Source organism: Pungitius pungitius, chromosome 17 (assembly GCF_949316345.1).
Source record: "Pungitius pungitius chromosome 17, fPunPun2.1, whole genome shotgun sequence".
Lineage (NCBI taxonomy): Eukaryota > Metazoa > Chordata > Actinopteri > Perciformes > Gasterosteidae > Pungitius > Pungitius pungitius.
In genome coordinates this window covers 17,413,404-17,428,949 of record NC_084916.1, presented here as the reverse complement: position 1 = coordinate 17,428,949, position 15,546 = coordinate 17,413,404, and the positions used below count along the sequence as shown (strand labels likewise).

Below are 15,546 nucleotides of genomic sequence, written 5' to 3'. Positions count from 1 at the left end.
GGGGTGCGTTCCCTGTCCATCCAGGAAGGAGCACAGCTCGGGTGGGCGGGGCTTTGTGCGTGGCTGCCCTCTGCCATTGGCTGAGATCGCTGGGAGGCGTGGTGTTTCTATGCAAATACGTGTTGCGTTCAGGTGCGACCGGAGGAACATCAAATACGAGGTGCCTGTTGTCCATAGCGTCTGTTTTAATAAACGTAATCCTTTATTTAATTTCGGATTATTGTCTTCCTACTTTCCTTTATATTACCATAGCTTATACTACTTTTGTCTTCAGAAAGTACAATAATTCAAGTACCTTCTGAAGCTTTTTTAAATGCATCTATATGCATTTTGTGATGATGTCAAAGCCACATTACATCAGAAATGTCCTGCCAACATCTCCAAAAACCAGGCAGCTCGTATTAATAAAAGTACAGTGATGAATAGCAGTGTGAGTACACGCACACATGCATATTCTGCATTCCGAAGTAACCTTTTCACTGTTCCAAACTCAAGTCAACAACATCTTTCACACGTAGAAAGGAAAATTAAGATTTCCCAGCTTTCCCGGGCGCTCTTGAACGCAGAGCGCGTTATGGAGGACATTTGTGGGCGGCTAGGGGCGTGGCCTCTCTATGCAAACGATCCACGCCCCCAAGACCCTGTCCCCCGTGAGCGGTGACGTCACAGGAGCGGCCCGTGTTGGTTCCAGCTGACTTGGGAGGGAGAGAGAGGACAGGGGAGGAGGGGGAGGGGGAGGGGGGTGGGAGTGAGAGGGAGGGAGGAAAATAAGAGCCATCGGTCTCTTCTCTCTGACTCTCATACTACTGGATATTGTTATTTTTTTGGGGGGGATCTCTTCATTTGCTTCATCTTATATTTTCTCGCTCATATTTAACGACAAGTTGTTTTTAGTTCCATCGGTTCCTCTCTGCTTCCAAGCCGCGCTCCCTGCTCTCTGCATGGGACTCCGCCGCCGCGGCTCTCCGCTTCCATCGCTTATTCTCGCTCTCTCACCTCCGGACTAAGAGTCTCCGATCGATCAATCAGTCGATCGATCAGCCGCACCGACGGGTGAGTTTGAGAGATATTTTTTTATTTTTTTTACAAACTCGGAGGACGGGAGGAGGAGGGGGAGGAGGGGGAGGGAAGGGGGGGGGGACTTCAGTCGCTGCAGAGTTCCAGGATTCAATCTTTCTTCCTGTGCGCGTTTATGATCGAGTTATTGCAATAAATGAGAAGAAGCCGCGTCGGAGGGATGCGTTAGACTCCGCCGACATGGTGCCATTTTGGAGATAAGCCCCCCTTCTTTTTTTTCTTTTTTTTCCTCCATGGGACAGGAGGAAAAGCGGGATTTCAGGTGGAGATCTTGAAAGCGCGCACTTTTTGACGTCGCGGCTGTCAATTAGTGTCGCTAATTGGATTATTTTGGTCTTGAATTTACGGGCTGCAGGTTCAAGTCTTCGCCTCCTCCTCCTCCAACACAACCCCCCCCCCTCCCCACCTTTAAACTCCCACCTCCACCTCCTCCTCTTCCTCGCTTGAAGTTATGTCAAGGCCTCTCACTCAGCTCCTACCGCCGGATCTCCCTTCCGGGGCCGCGAGCCCCCAGTTTGAGGCCAGCAACCCGACCGGAAGTGCCCCCCAAGGCGGACACCTGACCTCCATGACCAACCTGAAGTCCCTGCTCCAGCTGCCAATCAAGGCCGACCAGAGAGGCACCAAGGACTGCTGCGAGATGAAAGGTGAGTGCGTGCACGTGTGTGTGTGTGTGTGTGTGTGTGTGTGTTCTAGGGTTCCTTTAGAGGAGAAACGTCTTAAAGGGACAGTAAGGACACATGTCAACATGTCACAGCAGGATCAAGAAGACAAATTTCCTGTTAATGTACAACACGTGCACTACAAAATACTAGAGTACATGTAAATGTACTACAATATAATACAGTACATGTAAGTGTACTACAATATATTACAGTACATGTAAATGTACTACAAGTGCACTACAAGATAATACAGTACATGTACTACAATATAATACAGTACATGTAAGTGTACTACAATATATTACAGTACATGTTAATGTACAACAATATACTACAGTACATGTTAATGTACAACAATATAATACAGTACATGTAAATGTACTACAAGTGCACTACAACATAATACAGTACATGTAAATGTACTACAATATAATACAGTACATGTAAGTGTACTACAATATGTTACAGTACATGTAAATGTACTACAAGTGCACTACAATATAATACAGTACATGTAAATGTACAACAATATAATACAGTACATGTAAATGTACTACAAGTGCACTACAATATAATACAGTACATGTAAATGTACTACAATATAATACAGTACATGTAAATGTACTACAATATATTACAGTACATGTTAATGTACAACAATATACTACAGTACATGTTAATGTACTACAATATAATACAGTACATGTAAGTGTACTACAATATGTTACAGTACATGTAAATGTACTACAAGTGCACTACAATATAATACAGTACATGTAAATGTACTACAATATAATACAGTACATGTAAGTGTACTACAATATATTACAGTACATGTTAATGTACAACAATATACTACAGTACATGTTAATGTACAACAATATATTACAGTACATGGTAATGTACTACAAGTGCATTCACATATAATTAGAAACGCTTGAAGGCCCTGCAGAATTAATATTAATACTATTCCCTATAAATATTAAAATCTGCATTTTTAAAATGATTTCTATGGCTTTTAAATCATGTGATAAAAAGATGTGAATCTTTAACATAAGTATTATTACCTGCTGTAACAATAAACATGATTAAATGTATTCATTTCAGAGCCTTTATCACTATACGTCTGTGCAGAAAGAATATTCCCCTGAATATTGCCTGCTGTGTGTGTGTGTGTGTGTGTGTGTGTGTGTGTGTGTGTCTGTGTGTTGGACAAGCAGGCCCTCTGCAGTTTACAATCGCACCAACCCACACACACACACACACACACACACACAAACTCAGCTTTCACTTCAACTCTCGTCCTGCTGGATTTGCACATGAAATGCTTCCTTTATGCATTCGGTGGAGGAATGAAATGATGATGAAGAGGAGGAGGAGGAGGAGGAGGAAGAGGAGGAGGAAGAGTAGGAGGGTTTAAAAAAAGAATCTCAATCTGGACGCCGCTAAAATGCAGCAGTTTGCTTCTGCTCTGTTTAAATAAAGGTTAGTGAGTGGGATTGAATTGTTTCCCATCCACCAGCTGCCATGACACATATTAACAGCCCCCCCCTCCCTCCCCCCCTCCCTCTCTGTTTCATAACTCCCTGCTAGCTGCTGTTGTGGAGCTTTAAATGGACGACGTGAAAACCCTTCTGTTGCTCAGTCTCGTGAGGAGTCGGCCCCTCAAGTACAGACAGAACAAACTGTTCTACTTCTCCTCCCGGCTGTTCTGTCGCCCCCTGCTGGCCCCCTGGTGCTGCAGCAGCCTTCCTTTTGGCTTGCATGAGGAGGAGGAGGAGGGGGAGGGGGGGGGGCAGTGACGGTGAGCGCAGCTGACGGGCTCTCCATGGAGCCGGGGAGCAGCTCGGAGGCCTCGGCTGCAGCCTCGTTGTCAGCTCCCATAGAGCCTAATGATGGCTGATGCGTTCGGTCGGGGGCGGGGGGGGGTCGTGTTTTCCTCCTCTTTCCAGAGACAATGTTTTCGCTGCTTGGCTCTGTTTGACGCCTTCACAAACACCCACTCCGCTCATTTCTCCCTCTCACACGGCTCGCTCTGCTCTCTTCTTCCTCTTCTTCCTCTTCTTCTTCTTCTTTGGTCCCTCTGCTGATTTACATTTTCTCTTCTTCTCCCTCATCTTTTACGGCACGCTCTCGTTTCATTTCCCCTGCTGCTGCTCCTTTCTTTCTCTCATCCCGTTGCTCTTAAAGGGATTTTTCTCCCTTTCATTGTGCTGCTTTTTGCCTAATAACAGACCTGCTGGTGCTGGTTTGTTTGCGTTCACACAGTTGTGAGGCTGCACGGTGCGCCGGATGTTCACAAGAAGCCGTGATCCTCGATCCGCTCCTGGAAGCTTTTGCCCTCATGTGGGTTTTATTTAATTAGTAAAAAGAAAAGCTTTAGTATCAACGAGAACCAAATTGCGCCCGTGACACCATGGTGGAGAAGGTGCGTGACGCGCTGCCTCTTTGGGTTTCGAGTAGTTTGAGGTGTTGTCGGAAACAGCCGGCGTTATGGATCAGTTTGTGCAGCCGGGTCCACACGCCTCCATGTGGGCCTCGACCACACGGGGCCCATTGTTTCTACTCGACACAACGTTCATGCTCCTCAAAGGCTAATGTGAGGCTAGCGTGAGGCTAACGCCAGGCTAACGCCAGGCTAACGCCAGGCTAACACGAGGCTAACGGGCTACACAACCATAGATATATATACAAAGGCTAGATGTGTCGTCCGCGTTGCCAACGCAGTCGAACGTCCGCACATGGCGGACAAATCCCCACTCGTTATTGGAGCTCAGAGTCATTTATGTAGATATTGAGACAACTGTGAACAACATGAGCATCATGTGATGGTTCCTTTAGGTCCTTCTCTCTGCTCTGCTTTCACTGCGCTGTCCTTTGAGATTGAACAGGTCCATTTTAAAAGAATCTTTCTGGTAGAGGAAGAGGATGATGATGAAGATAGCAGATGGACTTCGATGGTCTCTCTCTCCTCTCTCCCTTCTCCCTCTGCTCTTCCCACGTTGTAATCTCCCAGCACTCAATGTTCTTTAATCCCTTCAAATTAAAACTTCCAAATGCTCTCTCTGTCTCGCCCAGGGTCCAATTCATTCTTTTATTTCTATTTCTATTTTATTCCACACGAGGCTGATTTTCTCTGATTGTGCTCTGACATTCGGTTGTCGCTTTGCTTGTATTTGTTTTTCCCTGGTGATGCTTCATTGATGTCCACATCTATCTTTCCATTGTCCCCCCCCCCTCCCTGTCTGCTGGAGGTCAGAGTTCAGGGTCAGTCAAGTCAACTTTATTTATAGATGCCTTTTAATGATTGTGACTAAGTGCTGTACAGATAGCAATGGGCACAGGTCCTCAGCCCCCCCCCCCTCCCCCAGCTGTTGATCTACATACATACTTTGAAGGGATCTTTATTGTAAATAAATACAAGATCTGGATTATACATCATAAATAAAGTGATTCAAAAGCCATCTGGCCATCAGAAATGTCTCCCTTTAAATGACACAAATTATCTTTTTAATGAACTATATAGTCACATGTGTCATTTAAAGATAAATAATTAAACACAAGAGACTCATAAAGTCAGCAAACCAACTCTTTGACAGCTAAAGTTAGCATTAGCCGGCCTAAGCTAATGGTTACACCATACGGAGTAAGGCTGCCTTAGCGGCATTTAGCATTATGTGGCTGTTTTGATGTGTGTGTGTGTGTGTCTGTGTGTGTGTGTGTGTGTATTTGTGTGTTACCCTTAGGTAAGACAGATGGTCACAGGTTTGATACCTGCGTCCATCTGACCACCAGCCTCCTTCTTTTACCAAAGAAAACACATGATTGATGGAACGTGATCCAATCATTCCGTGTCTGGAGTTGTTTTATATGTTTTTGTTATTGAGGAACAAATGGAGAACGTAAATGTAACATCAACATGATTCTGAGGACACATTTCGAGGGACATGGGGGACGCTTCACTGCCGTCTTCAGGTGTCGAGGTGAACTAATCCAACGCGCCTCTGCTTCTCTCCAGACAAAGACAAGCCCTCGGACTCTGAGGAGGAATCGCAGAGCATCAGCCCTGGAGCCGGGGCGGGGGCCGCGGCGGGGGCCGCAGGGGCCCCCGCGTCCGGCGCGTTGCGGCCCAACTCCCAGTCGGCGTTCCTGGGCCCCCTGCTGTGGGAGAGGACCCTGCCGTGTGACGGAGGCCTGTTCCAGCTGCAGTACATGGACCTGGAGGAGTTCCTGACGGAGAACGGCATGGGGATGCACGGCAACGGGCCCAGCTCCACCAGCGCCCAGATCCCCTCCCAGGTACCCGCTGAGCCCTCCAACGTTCCTATTCACGTGTTCCTGTGAAGTCAATTCATCCAAACAGAAATCAGACGAGTGACAAAACAATGTCGCACTCACCAGCTGCCCGTTAGCCTGTTAGCTTAGTAGCTAGTTAGCTCATTAGCTCGTTAGCTTGGTATTTCTCATCTGTCATATCCAGAGGCTTTTCAATTTAGCGCTGATGATACGCTTTGTCTCCTCCCAGAGCTCCCAGTCGGCAGTTCCAAACCAGAGCTCCCAGTGCCCTCCCTCTTCTCCTCCGCCCTGCTCCTCCTCTTCCTCCTCCATGTCCTCTTCATCCTCCTCTTCCTCGCTGCTGGGACTGGAGACTGTCCAGCCGCAACCGCCGCCACCGCCGCCACTGCCGCCTCAACAGCCGCAGCAGCAGCCGCAGCAAGGCATGATGGGAGGACCTGAGTGTCCTCACGGTGAGTAAGAGAGGAACTAGGGAGGGAAATGGAACACTTTAAAACAGAAAGAGGTGATAAGAGGAACTCTATTGGCACAGCTGCATTCTGTGTAGTGACCAGCAGGGGGCGACTCCTCTGCTCCCATAGACGTCTATGAGGAAATGACTCTACTTCTGTGTAGTGACCAGCAGGGGGCGACTCCTCTGCTCCCATAGACGTCTATGAGGAAATGACTCTACTTCTGTGTAGTGACCAGCAGGGGGCGACTCCTCTGCTCCCATAGACGTCTATGAGGAAATGACTCTACTTCTGTATAGTGACCAGCAGGGGGCGACTCCTCTGCTCCCATAGACGTCTATGAGGAAATGACTCTACTTCTGTGTAGTGACCAGCAGGGGGCGACTCCTCTGCTCCCATAGACGTCTATGAGGAAATGACTCTACTTCTGTGTGGTGACCAGCAGGGGGCGACTCCTCTGCTCCCATAGACGTCTATGAGGAAATGACTCTACTTCTGTGTAGTGACCAGCAGGGGGCGACTCCTCTGCTCCCATAGACGTCTATGAGGAAATGACTCTACTTCTGTGTAGTGACCAGCAGGGGGCGACTCCTCTGCTCCCATAGACGTCTATGAGGAAATGACTCATAGACGTGCTTTAGGGCGGCTGTTCGTCCACATTAAACCTTTTCACAGTGTTTTTTAATGTTAGTCAGCAAGCGTTGGGTGGTTTGATGGTCAAACTCAAGGCTTCAAAACCTTATTCCAAACCCTCCTGGAGGACATCACTGTCACTACGTGCACTTTTCTTATTGCCGTCTCCACATGGCTGATGCGGTCGGATGCAGAAGCTGCGCTTGTGATGGCTGTGAAGTGATGTGGCCCCTAATGACCCCTGATGATACATTGCATTAACCAACCCACTCCTTCAGAAATACCCACAGCAGGATTTTATCTAATTATATCTCCGCATACATATTCACGCTGTGCTGTTTCCTCTCTTTGTGATGTGAACCGGAACGAAAGGAACATCTGTTGGTTTGGCTGTGTGGTTTTTGAATTTTTTTACCAGTGAGACGTCCATGTCATGATGATGTCACATGGCTCTGTTCACGTTCACCTGGTGGGGAAAGCATTTCACACCTTTAGGAGGAAGAAGGGTGACTGTGGGTGGGTGGAGCGCGGCCGTCCTCCAATCAGAGGGTTGTTGGTTTGATCCCGGGCCCGGGTAACCCGCATGGTGATGTGTCCTTGGGAATAACGCTTAACCCCAGCATTGCTCCTCTAGCTGTGACTACAGTGTGTGAATGTTAGTTACTGATGGGAAGGTGCCACTGTGGTGGGTCCTGTTATTAGTGTATGAATGGGTGAGTGATGCTCTTCAAGTCAGGTCACCAAGCTGTTTCTCAAATATATTTTTAATTCCTGGGCTTGCAGCTCCGTACATTGAATTTGACACACAACGTGCACTACAATGAGCGGGAGAGAGAGAGAGAGAGAGAGAGGTAGAGAGGGAGAGGGAGAGGGAGAGAGAGATAGAGGGAGAGAGAGAGAGAGAGAGAGAGAGAGAGAGAGATAGAGAGATAGAGAGAGAGAGAGAGAGAGAGAGAGAGAGAGAGGTAGAGAGGGAGAGGGAGAGGGAGAGAGAGAGAGAGAGAGAGAGAGAGAGAGAGAGAGAGAGAGAGAGAGAGAGAGAGAGAGAGAGAGGGAGAGAGAGAGGGAGAGAGAGAGCATTTGGGAACATTGTCTTTTAATTCCGACTCTTGAACAAAAAGACGGGACGTTCCTCTGTGACGACGAGCTGCAGAGTCGCTCCAAGCCAGAAAAAAAGAGAATTTTTTTTACAAAATGAGATGAAAGGAAGCAGAGGAGTGAATACCTCTGGAAACTGTGTGTGTGTGTGTGTCTGTGTGTGTGTGTGTGTGTGTGCTTCTCTATGAACACGCCATCTGTGTGTGTTTGTGTGCAGTTCGCTGAACTTGCACACAAGTGTCCTCTTTTTTTTGGCATTTGCATGCGACTGTTTAATGTGAACATGCTCTTGCGCGTGTGTGTGTGTGTGTGTGTGTGTGCGCTCTTTTTATCCAGAGTTATAAACACGTGACTCTGCTGAGCTTGATGCATCCAGCCAGAAATCCCTCAGGTCCCTGTGGAGCTCAAGTGTTACTACAGAGCTGCAGAGGGGGGGGCGGGGGGGTGGGGGGGGTTATAATGTGATCCACGTGCACATGTTGGGTTTGGACTTCGCTTCGTTCGGTGCTAGAAAAGCTCAGGGATGTTTATCTTTCACCTATTTACTAAAGTCAAAGGTCTGTGTGATGAGGCCTGATTTATACTTGCATTATGTTTAACAGAATGTTGTTAATAAATCACAAAATAAACAGAATGACGCTGCAAAATGTACGAAAACAATGACTCTCAATCAGACTTCTTTAATCTATTTTTTCAATAAACAACATCTGATAAATTTCATTTTTTTCCTTTAAAAATCTTTTGGCCTGAATTCACGTTGCTGCGTGAAGGACTAGAAGGAAGCAGAAAGTTCTTCTTTATTAAAATCACTCTTTAGCTTCCTTTCCGATCGCCAATCGATGCGTCCATCGGCGTCTCATACGGGCTTTGAACCCTGCAGACAGACACCAGGGAGGGACATGGGCTCGAGACCCAAACAGGCGCACACAGCAGCTGCATTGGGAGCTTGACAGTCACGTTTTACTTATTCATAAACTCATGTTTTAAACATTTTCAGTTTCGTCTCGAGTTGTTTCAGGCTTCACGTGCACTTTAATGCGCGGGCGTTAAGGCGCACGAGGCCGAAGCGCCCTTTAAGACGCAGAAACACTGGATTCAAACGGGTTTTAAAGCATTTCTTCTTTATGAAGCAGCGTGAGACATTGATTCTCTGGAATCTCCGTCTCGTGGTGAAGCTGCAGCCTCTCGGCTTCGGTTTGTCTGCTGTGGGCCACCGTAGAAACATGTCGGCACCGTCATGTCATTGATCATATAATAGATCTCCTTTCAGACAGTAATTCTGCTTGATGAATATAAATGTAATAAATGCCACTCCGCCGCAGACAGGCACTGAGCCACCGTGCACCAGCGTCTAGACGAACCCTTCAGCTGTCAATCAGTGACACGACACGTGCACTAAAAGCTCCGTTCAGGTGTGCAGAGAGTCCTGTGTGTGTGTGTGTGTGTGCGCGCATAGCTGTCTCTTTAAAAGAGGAGGGCTTTGATTAATGCCGGCACACGAGGGGTTAAACAAGATACTGACTCTGCACTGAGGGAGGGAGTCAAGTCTCTCTCCCCCCCCCCTCCCCCCCAACCCCTCCCTCTCGCAGTCTCTCACACGATCAGGCCATGTGCCGCCGCCACGTCACGTGGCGCTGCAGAAATCATCGGAGCGAGAGAGAAAAGGGGAAGGGAGGGGCTGGGGGAGGAAAGGAGAGGAAACAGTGGAGATTACAGAATGAACACTGAGGCACAAAAACAGAGAGAAAATGTGTAGGATGGCGAGGGAGGATAATCTGAAGGTGTTTGTGTAGCAGGATGCAATAATATACACTGTAGTTCTTCCCTAATAAGTGTTCACACAGCTAATGATAATCTTTAATAATTTACCCTTCAGCCCCTGAATTCAAACCGACTACATGAAGAGTTCCTCCTAATGTGACCTTATCATAATATGACCTTTTCCTGTTGATGCGCTACCTTTATCATTGAAAGTGGAGAAACTATACCAATGTGCACCGACCTGGACACCACCGACCCCCCCCCCCCCCCCTCCGTCAAAGACAACCTGCATGCTTTTGGAATTTATTTAAATTGATATTTGCCTCCCAGATTGTGCCAGATGCCGATTGCAGTGTCATCAAGTTAAGGTGCCCCCGCAGCGTCCCTGCAATGTGTCCCCAGTTGTTTGCAGTGGATGAGCCGCTTTGGGGCCTCTGGGGAGTCTTAATAATCTTTGATCGGACCCTCACATGAACAAGATGCTGAACTTGTGATGCCGACTGAAGTTAAAGGTGTGACTTTCTGTGTGTTTGTGTGTGTGTGTGTGTGTGTGAGGCCGGTCACGTTGTGTTTTAGTGTCTCACAATCCGCTCTCACTATTGGCCGAGACCTGACTTAACGAGACATGGTGACATAACTCGTTTTGTCGAGGAACAAGACTCCCGGGGTGTGTCACCTGGAGTTGTTTCTTGTGTCTGTGTTTTTTGTTGTGTGTCCACTGGCGTCCTCGCACACTAGCTTTGTGTTTGTTTGTGTGTGCAGAGGTGAGTCCCATCCTGCTGCGCGGGTGAGTGTACACGGACAACAGCGTGTGTGTGTGTGCGTGTGTGTGTGTGTCGTGTGTGTGCATGTGTGTGTGTGTGTGTGTCGTGTGTGTGCATGTGTGTGTGTGTGCATGCCTGTGTGTGTGTGTGTGTGTGTGTGCATGCTTGTGTGTGTGTGCATGCCTGTGTGTGTGTGTGTGTGTGTGCATGCTTGTGTGTGTGTGTGTGTGTGTGTGTGTGCATGCCTGTGTGTGTGTGTGTGTGTGTGTGTGCATGCCTGTGTGTGTGTGTGTGTGTGTGTGTGTGTGTGTGTGTGTGTGTGTGTGCATGCCTGTGTGTGTGTGTGTGTGTGTGTGTGTGCCAATGAAACCGTGAGCTGAGCCCTGAACCAGATGTTTCAGATGTGAGCTGAGATTATCAAATAAAAATAATGCGTCTTACACTAATGAAAAGATAAATTATAAATAAATTATTTTTCTTTAAGATGTAGAATTTTTAACAAACCACATTAAAAACATGGTTTAACAAATAAAGTAATTAAGTAGTAAAAGTGAGCTTAATTTGAAAGAGAAAGCCGTGTGAGACTAAGAACAATGAATGAATCAGAAAACATTGTTTGTGCGCTGGAGGCCAAACATGGAGTGTGTTTACGTGACAGTGACTCACTTCCTGAATCACATTCCACGCTTCTGTGTTTGGACCAAGCAGCTGCAGGCTCACGGCCTGTAACTGGTGCTGCTGGGCCACCGGGTCGCTGCTCAGAGGCAGTTCTGCGTGTGCAGATACCACCACAGACACGTGCAGTACTCCTACTTCTACTAATGTCGGCACCGCTGACACAGGCGGCGCCTCGGCGGACCTTGAACTGCTTTACGCGCTCGTTCCGACGAGATAAACCGCTGGTTATTGGCTGTTGCCATGGAGACGACCGGCGCCAGCCTGTCTCCTGTCACCACGCCTCACGACACGGGTAAATTGTTACCTTCATCCTTGCATCATTAGCATAATTGAACAAACAAATAATGTAAAGGTAAATCTCCTGCTTTATGATGGTGATGATGATGATGATGATGGTGATGATGATGACTAGGAGGAAGACCCTCTGAAGCTCCGGGTGCTCTTGTGCTTCCGTTACGTCTCCAGGTGGACGTGGGCATCGAGCCGCCTGGTCTCAGGTGCACCTAGTGAAGGTATACTTAGACCAAGCCAGGCGGAGAGTCGGGAGAAGAGTTGCTCACCTGCCCCTCAAACCTCCACCTCTCTATTCTGTGCTCACGTGGGCGCCTCCGCCCACGGACGATGACTCCTGCGCTCTCTGAACACTGCGGCAAAATGGCGGCCGACTTATTTTCATCTTTTTTTTTCTCTCTTTGTGAAACGAAGTTGGGTTTTTGCTCCCCCCGGTGAGAGCAGATCTGCTCGCTGAAGTCACAGAAGCATCGACGGGATTCCTCCGCAGCGCTCCACCTCCCGAGGAGCTTCCTGCCATCGAGACCTTAGATGATGCAGCTGTTTCTTTTTTATAAATGAAGGGTTTCAAGCAGGTTTGCTCGACTTGACGGGAATATGAATAAGAAATGAAAGCTTGGAACCTTCTGAAGGTCACTGCAGGAAACTTTGAATATAAAAACATCGAGCAGTAGTAGTTTTTAAATGAGGGCTCGTTTTCTCAAAGCAGAGAGAATGAGAGTCGACAGACAGGAAATGAAGCCGGTTCTTGGACCAGTTTCAACTTTTTACCCAAAATGGTTGTTATTAGGCCGCGGCTTTGGGCCGACTGATCCAGGATCAGCCCCCGTCCAGCTGCCGCAGACCCAGATCAGCCAGGCAGCAGCTCATCTGATGAAAGTCCTACAGACAGATGGACCCGGGGGCCCACAGGCGCACGAGGAGGGCCGCATCTGCTGCATTGCATCGTGGGCTGTGGAAAGGACCTGCATGCGCGGGGGTTCATCCAGGGAAGGATGATCCATGAGCATCAGCGCTTTTATTGGGGCGGGGGGCAGGGGGGGGTGGATGCTTTGATGCATTAAACGCAATCGCACAACATCCGAACATCGGTCCAGCGACGCAGCGATACGTAACCATCACACAGCCACAGTACTAACCACTGTAGTGTGTGGTTAGGAGCCTCTTTAGGCTGCAGAATGCTTTGTGGTCGCTGGGCCTCCCTCTTGAGGTGGTTCTCAGGTGGAGCTCTGTGCGGGTTGGAGGGGACGTTGGTGCTCCGCAGTCATCTGTTGAGTCCTTTAATCCGGGAGCAAACCTCGGCGTTAGCGACACCGGGAGGATAGTCGAAGAGCAATCAGGGTTTGGACCAAAATGTCCAGCTCTGCAGGACGATCATCACGCTGCATCTGTCCACGTGAGCCGCGATTACAGGTTTTCCACTCTTTGGCTCGAGCAAAAGACTTTAAAGGGATTATAAATGCACGATGCATTCATGGCACACCGGAGGGTTTGTAAATCTCAGCTCTGAACAATCGGATTCTTTGATACTTTGTCGTAGATCCGCCGAATTTATGCTATATGCTATGTGTTCAGAGAGTGTAGTCGCTTTCCATAACGAGAAGGTTTGAAACGAGTCTGAACTAGAACATCCCCCCCCCCCCCCCCTCGCTCACAGCTTTTTGTTTGTATTTCATATCAGAAATAAACAAAATGGAAGAAGTTGCGTGATGAGCATCCGGCGTGGAGATGTGACTGTAAATAGATTCCACATTCAGAGATGCAATAATGCAGAGTAGCTGCAGGGTGGAAGCAGCGAGGAGGAGGCTCACATCTGCTGCCACCCGATTGAGGAGAAGCATCCCAGAATAACCGGACCCGACTTCTCCGAATCCTTCTTCAATTCCCTGTTGTAACGTTTGATTTATTACATTTACTTCATTTAATTGCACAACGTTGATTTTCGCCGACCTGCGTGCTGTGAGACACACGTCTGATCCTCGTCTTTCTCACGCGCCGCAAAGGGTTAAACTCCTGCATGAAGTGAACTCGCTGCCCCCGCTCGGCTCTCCACCGGCTCGCCACCGCCCCCCGGCGGGGAGCCCGCGCCACTGCGGCGTCGAGCCTGCAAGAAAACGACTCCCCTCAGCCATTTTGAATTGGTTCGGAGGGCCTCTGGGGGGGGGGTCCTTATGGTGGTCCTTCATCTCAGGAGGCCTCGTCGTTGGCTCGCTGCAGCAGAGCGACGGAGCGACCCGGGTGGAATGATCCGGATCTCTAGGAAGTTGTAAATCGTTGTAATAAATATTTCATGAATATTCTGGGTTTGTTGAAATGCACTTATTGTGAGTCAATTTGGATGAAACGACATGTGATGTAAAGCCCCCCTGGCCGGGGGGGGGGTTTGGAGACGGGCCCCTCATTAACGGAGGAAAGGTTCATTTAATCTACTTACAGTTTAATTGTTGTTTGGCCGTAAAATTATGAGTATTTTCACTATTTAACAACAGAAAAGAAAAGAAAATAATTAGAAAACATATTATATGTAAAAAATGTCGTAGTAGTGTAGTCTGTGCACGTGGACTCTCTTGCACGCTCTTCACGTCACAAAACTGTGAGGGCGGTCGCATCATCGTTAGCATGTTAGCCGTTAGCCGTTAGCTCGCCGCTGCTCTCTGACACGTGACTGGTCCTTGCAGGCCAGATGGCTTCTGATGTGCAGATGGAACCAGATGATGCTGCCGATTGGACAGATAAATGAGGAGTGGAGCAGAATTATACTTTGAACGATAATCCATCGCTGTCCTCTTTCATTTGGCTCCCTTCTCTTGTAACTTATTCATCTGACTTTCGCCGCCTGATTTGAACGCCGTGGACTCTGAGTCATGAATGAAGAACCTCTGTAAACTCTCTCTCTTCCCCCCCAGGTGGTCGGGCGGTGCCTCAGGACCAGTCTCCCACTTCTACCTGTCCTCCCGGGACCCCCCGGGCCTCCGGCCGCCGCCAACGGCACCAGCGACGTGACGGTGAACTTTGACCCCGACCCGGCGGACCTGGCGCTGTCCAGCGTGCCGGGCCAGGAGGCGTTTGACCCGCGGCGGCACCCGCTTCTCCGACGAGGAGCTTAAGCCTCAGGCCGATGATCAAGAAGGCCCGAAAGATGCTGGTCCCCAATGAGCAGAAGGTACTACATCCCCCACAATCCTTTGCATGCAAAACAAGATCCTGACAGGCTTTTTTTTTACCATATTATTTATGAATAATTCCGAAGAAAACATTATATTTGTAAATATGTTTATATGATACAGGATATTTAATGAATCCTAAATTGCCTAAATTGCTCATTTAACAAAATACACAATGATTTACATAATTGATCCTTTAGACTGATCACAGCGCAGTTAGTTATTTCGGGCTCTTTCATCATGAAAATGATTTTCTGTTAGAAATCGGCCATAAATGAAGCCGGATTGAAAGTATTGATTAGAGAAAGAGGACGTTTTGAAGCTCGCTGGTGGCTCATTTCACAATAAGAGCGCGTGCTTTCACAGTTCAGTGCGAAGCTTCTGTTATTTATGGGGGGGGGGGTTATAGATTCATCTCTTTCTTTAACACCAGCTCTCCACTGAAGAGCAGATCCAGATCACAACATCCACCAGTTTATCTTCATAAACAATAGTAATGCTAATAACAGAGTTCAAAGATGCTAACTGTGCCAAACGTAAACCATAAATCTCTCCAATAAAGATCTCTGCGTTCGATTTAGACTCCAAAAGTCCAACACGACAATCTGGTTCAATGCTCGCGAGCGCCCTGCAAGTTGCTGATTGGCTCTCAGCTAACGCTCCTCGC

The 15,546-nt window shown here is 48.1% G+C and overlaps 1 protein-coding gene across 1 annotated transcript in view; it reads left to right on the top strand.

Moving 5' to 3' along the window:
- Positions 1 to 738: 738 nt before the first annotated feature.
- Positions 739 to 15,546, top strand: part of LOC119218984 (hepatic leukemia factor) — a 16,012-nt gene continuing 1,204 nt past the window's right edge. Inside the window, 8 exon segments of the mRNA XM_037473822.2 lie at positions 739 to 1,339; positions 1,433 to 1,724; positions 5,761 to 6,041; positions 6,268 to 6,490; positions 14,622 to 14,668; positions 14,670 to 14,798; positions 14,800 to 14,829; positions 14,831 to 14,878. Of these exon segments, the coding sequence (XP_037329719.2) occupies positions 1,529 to 1,724; positions 5,761 to 6,041; positions 6,268 to 6,490; positions 14,622 to 14,668; positions 14,670 to 14,798; positions 14,800 to 14,829; positions 14,831 to 14,878 (954 nt within the window). The 5' untranslated portion in view covers positions 739 to 1,339; positions 1,433 to 1,528.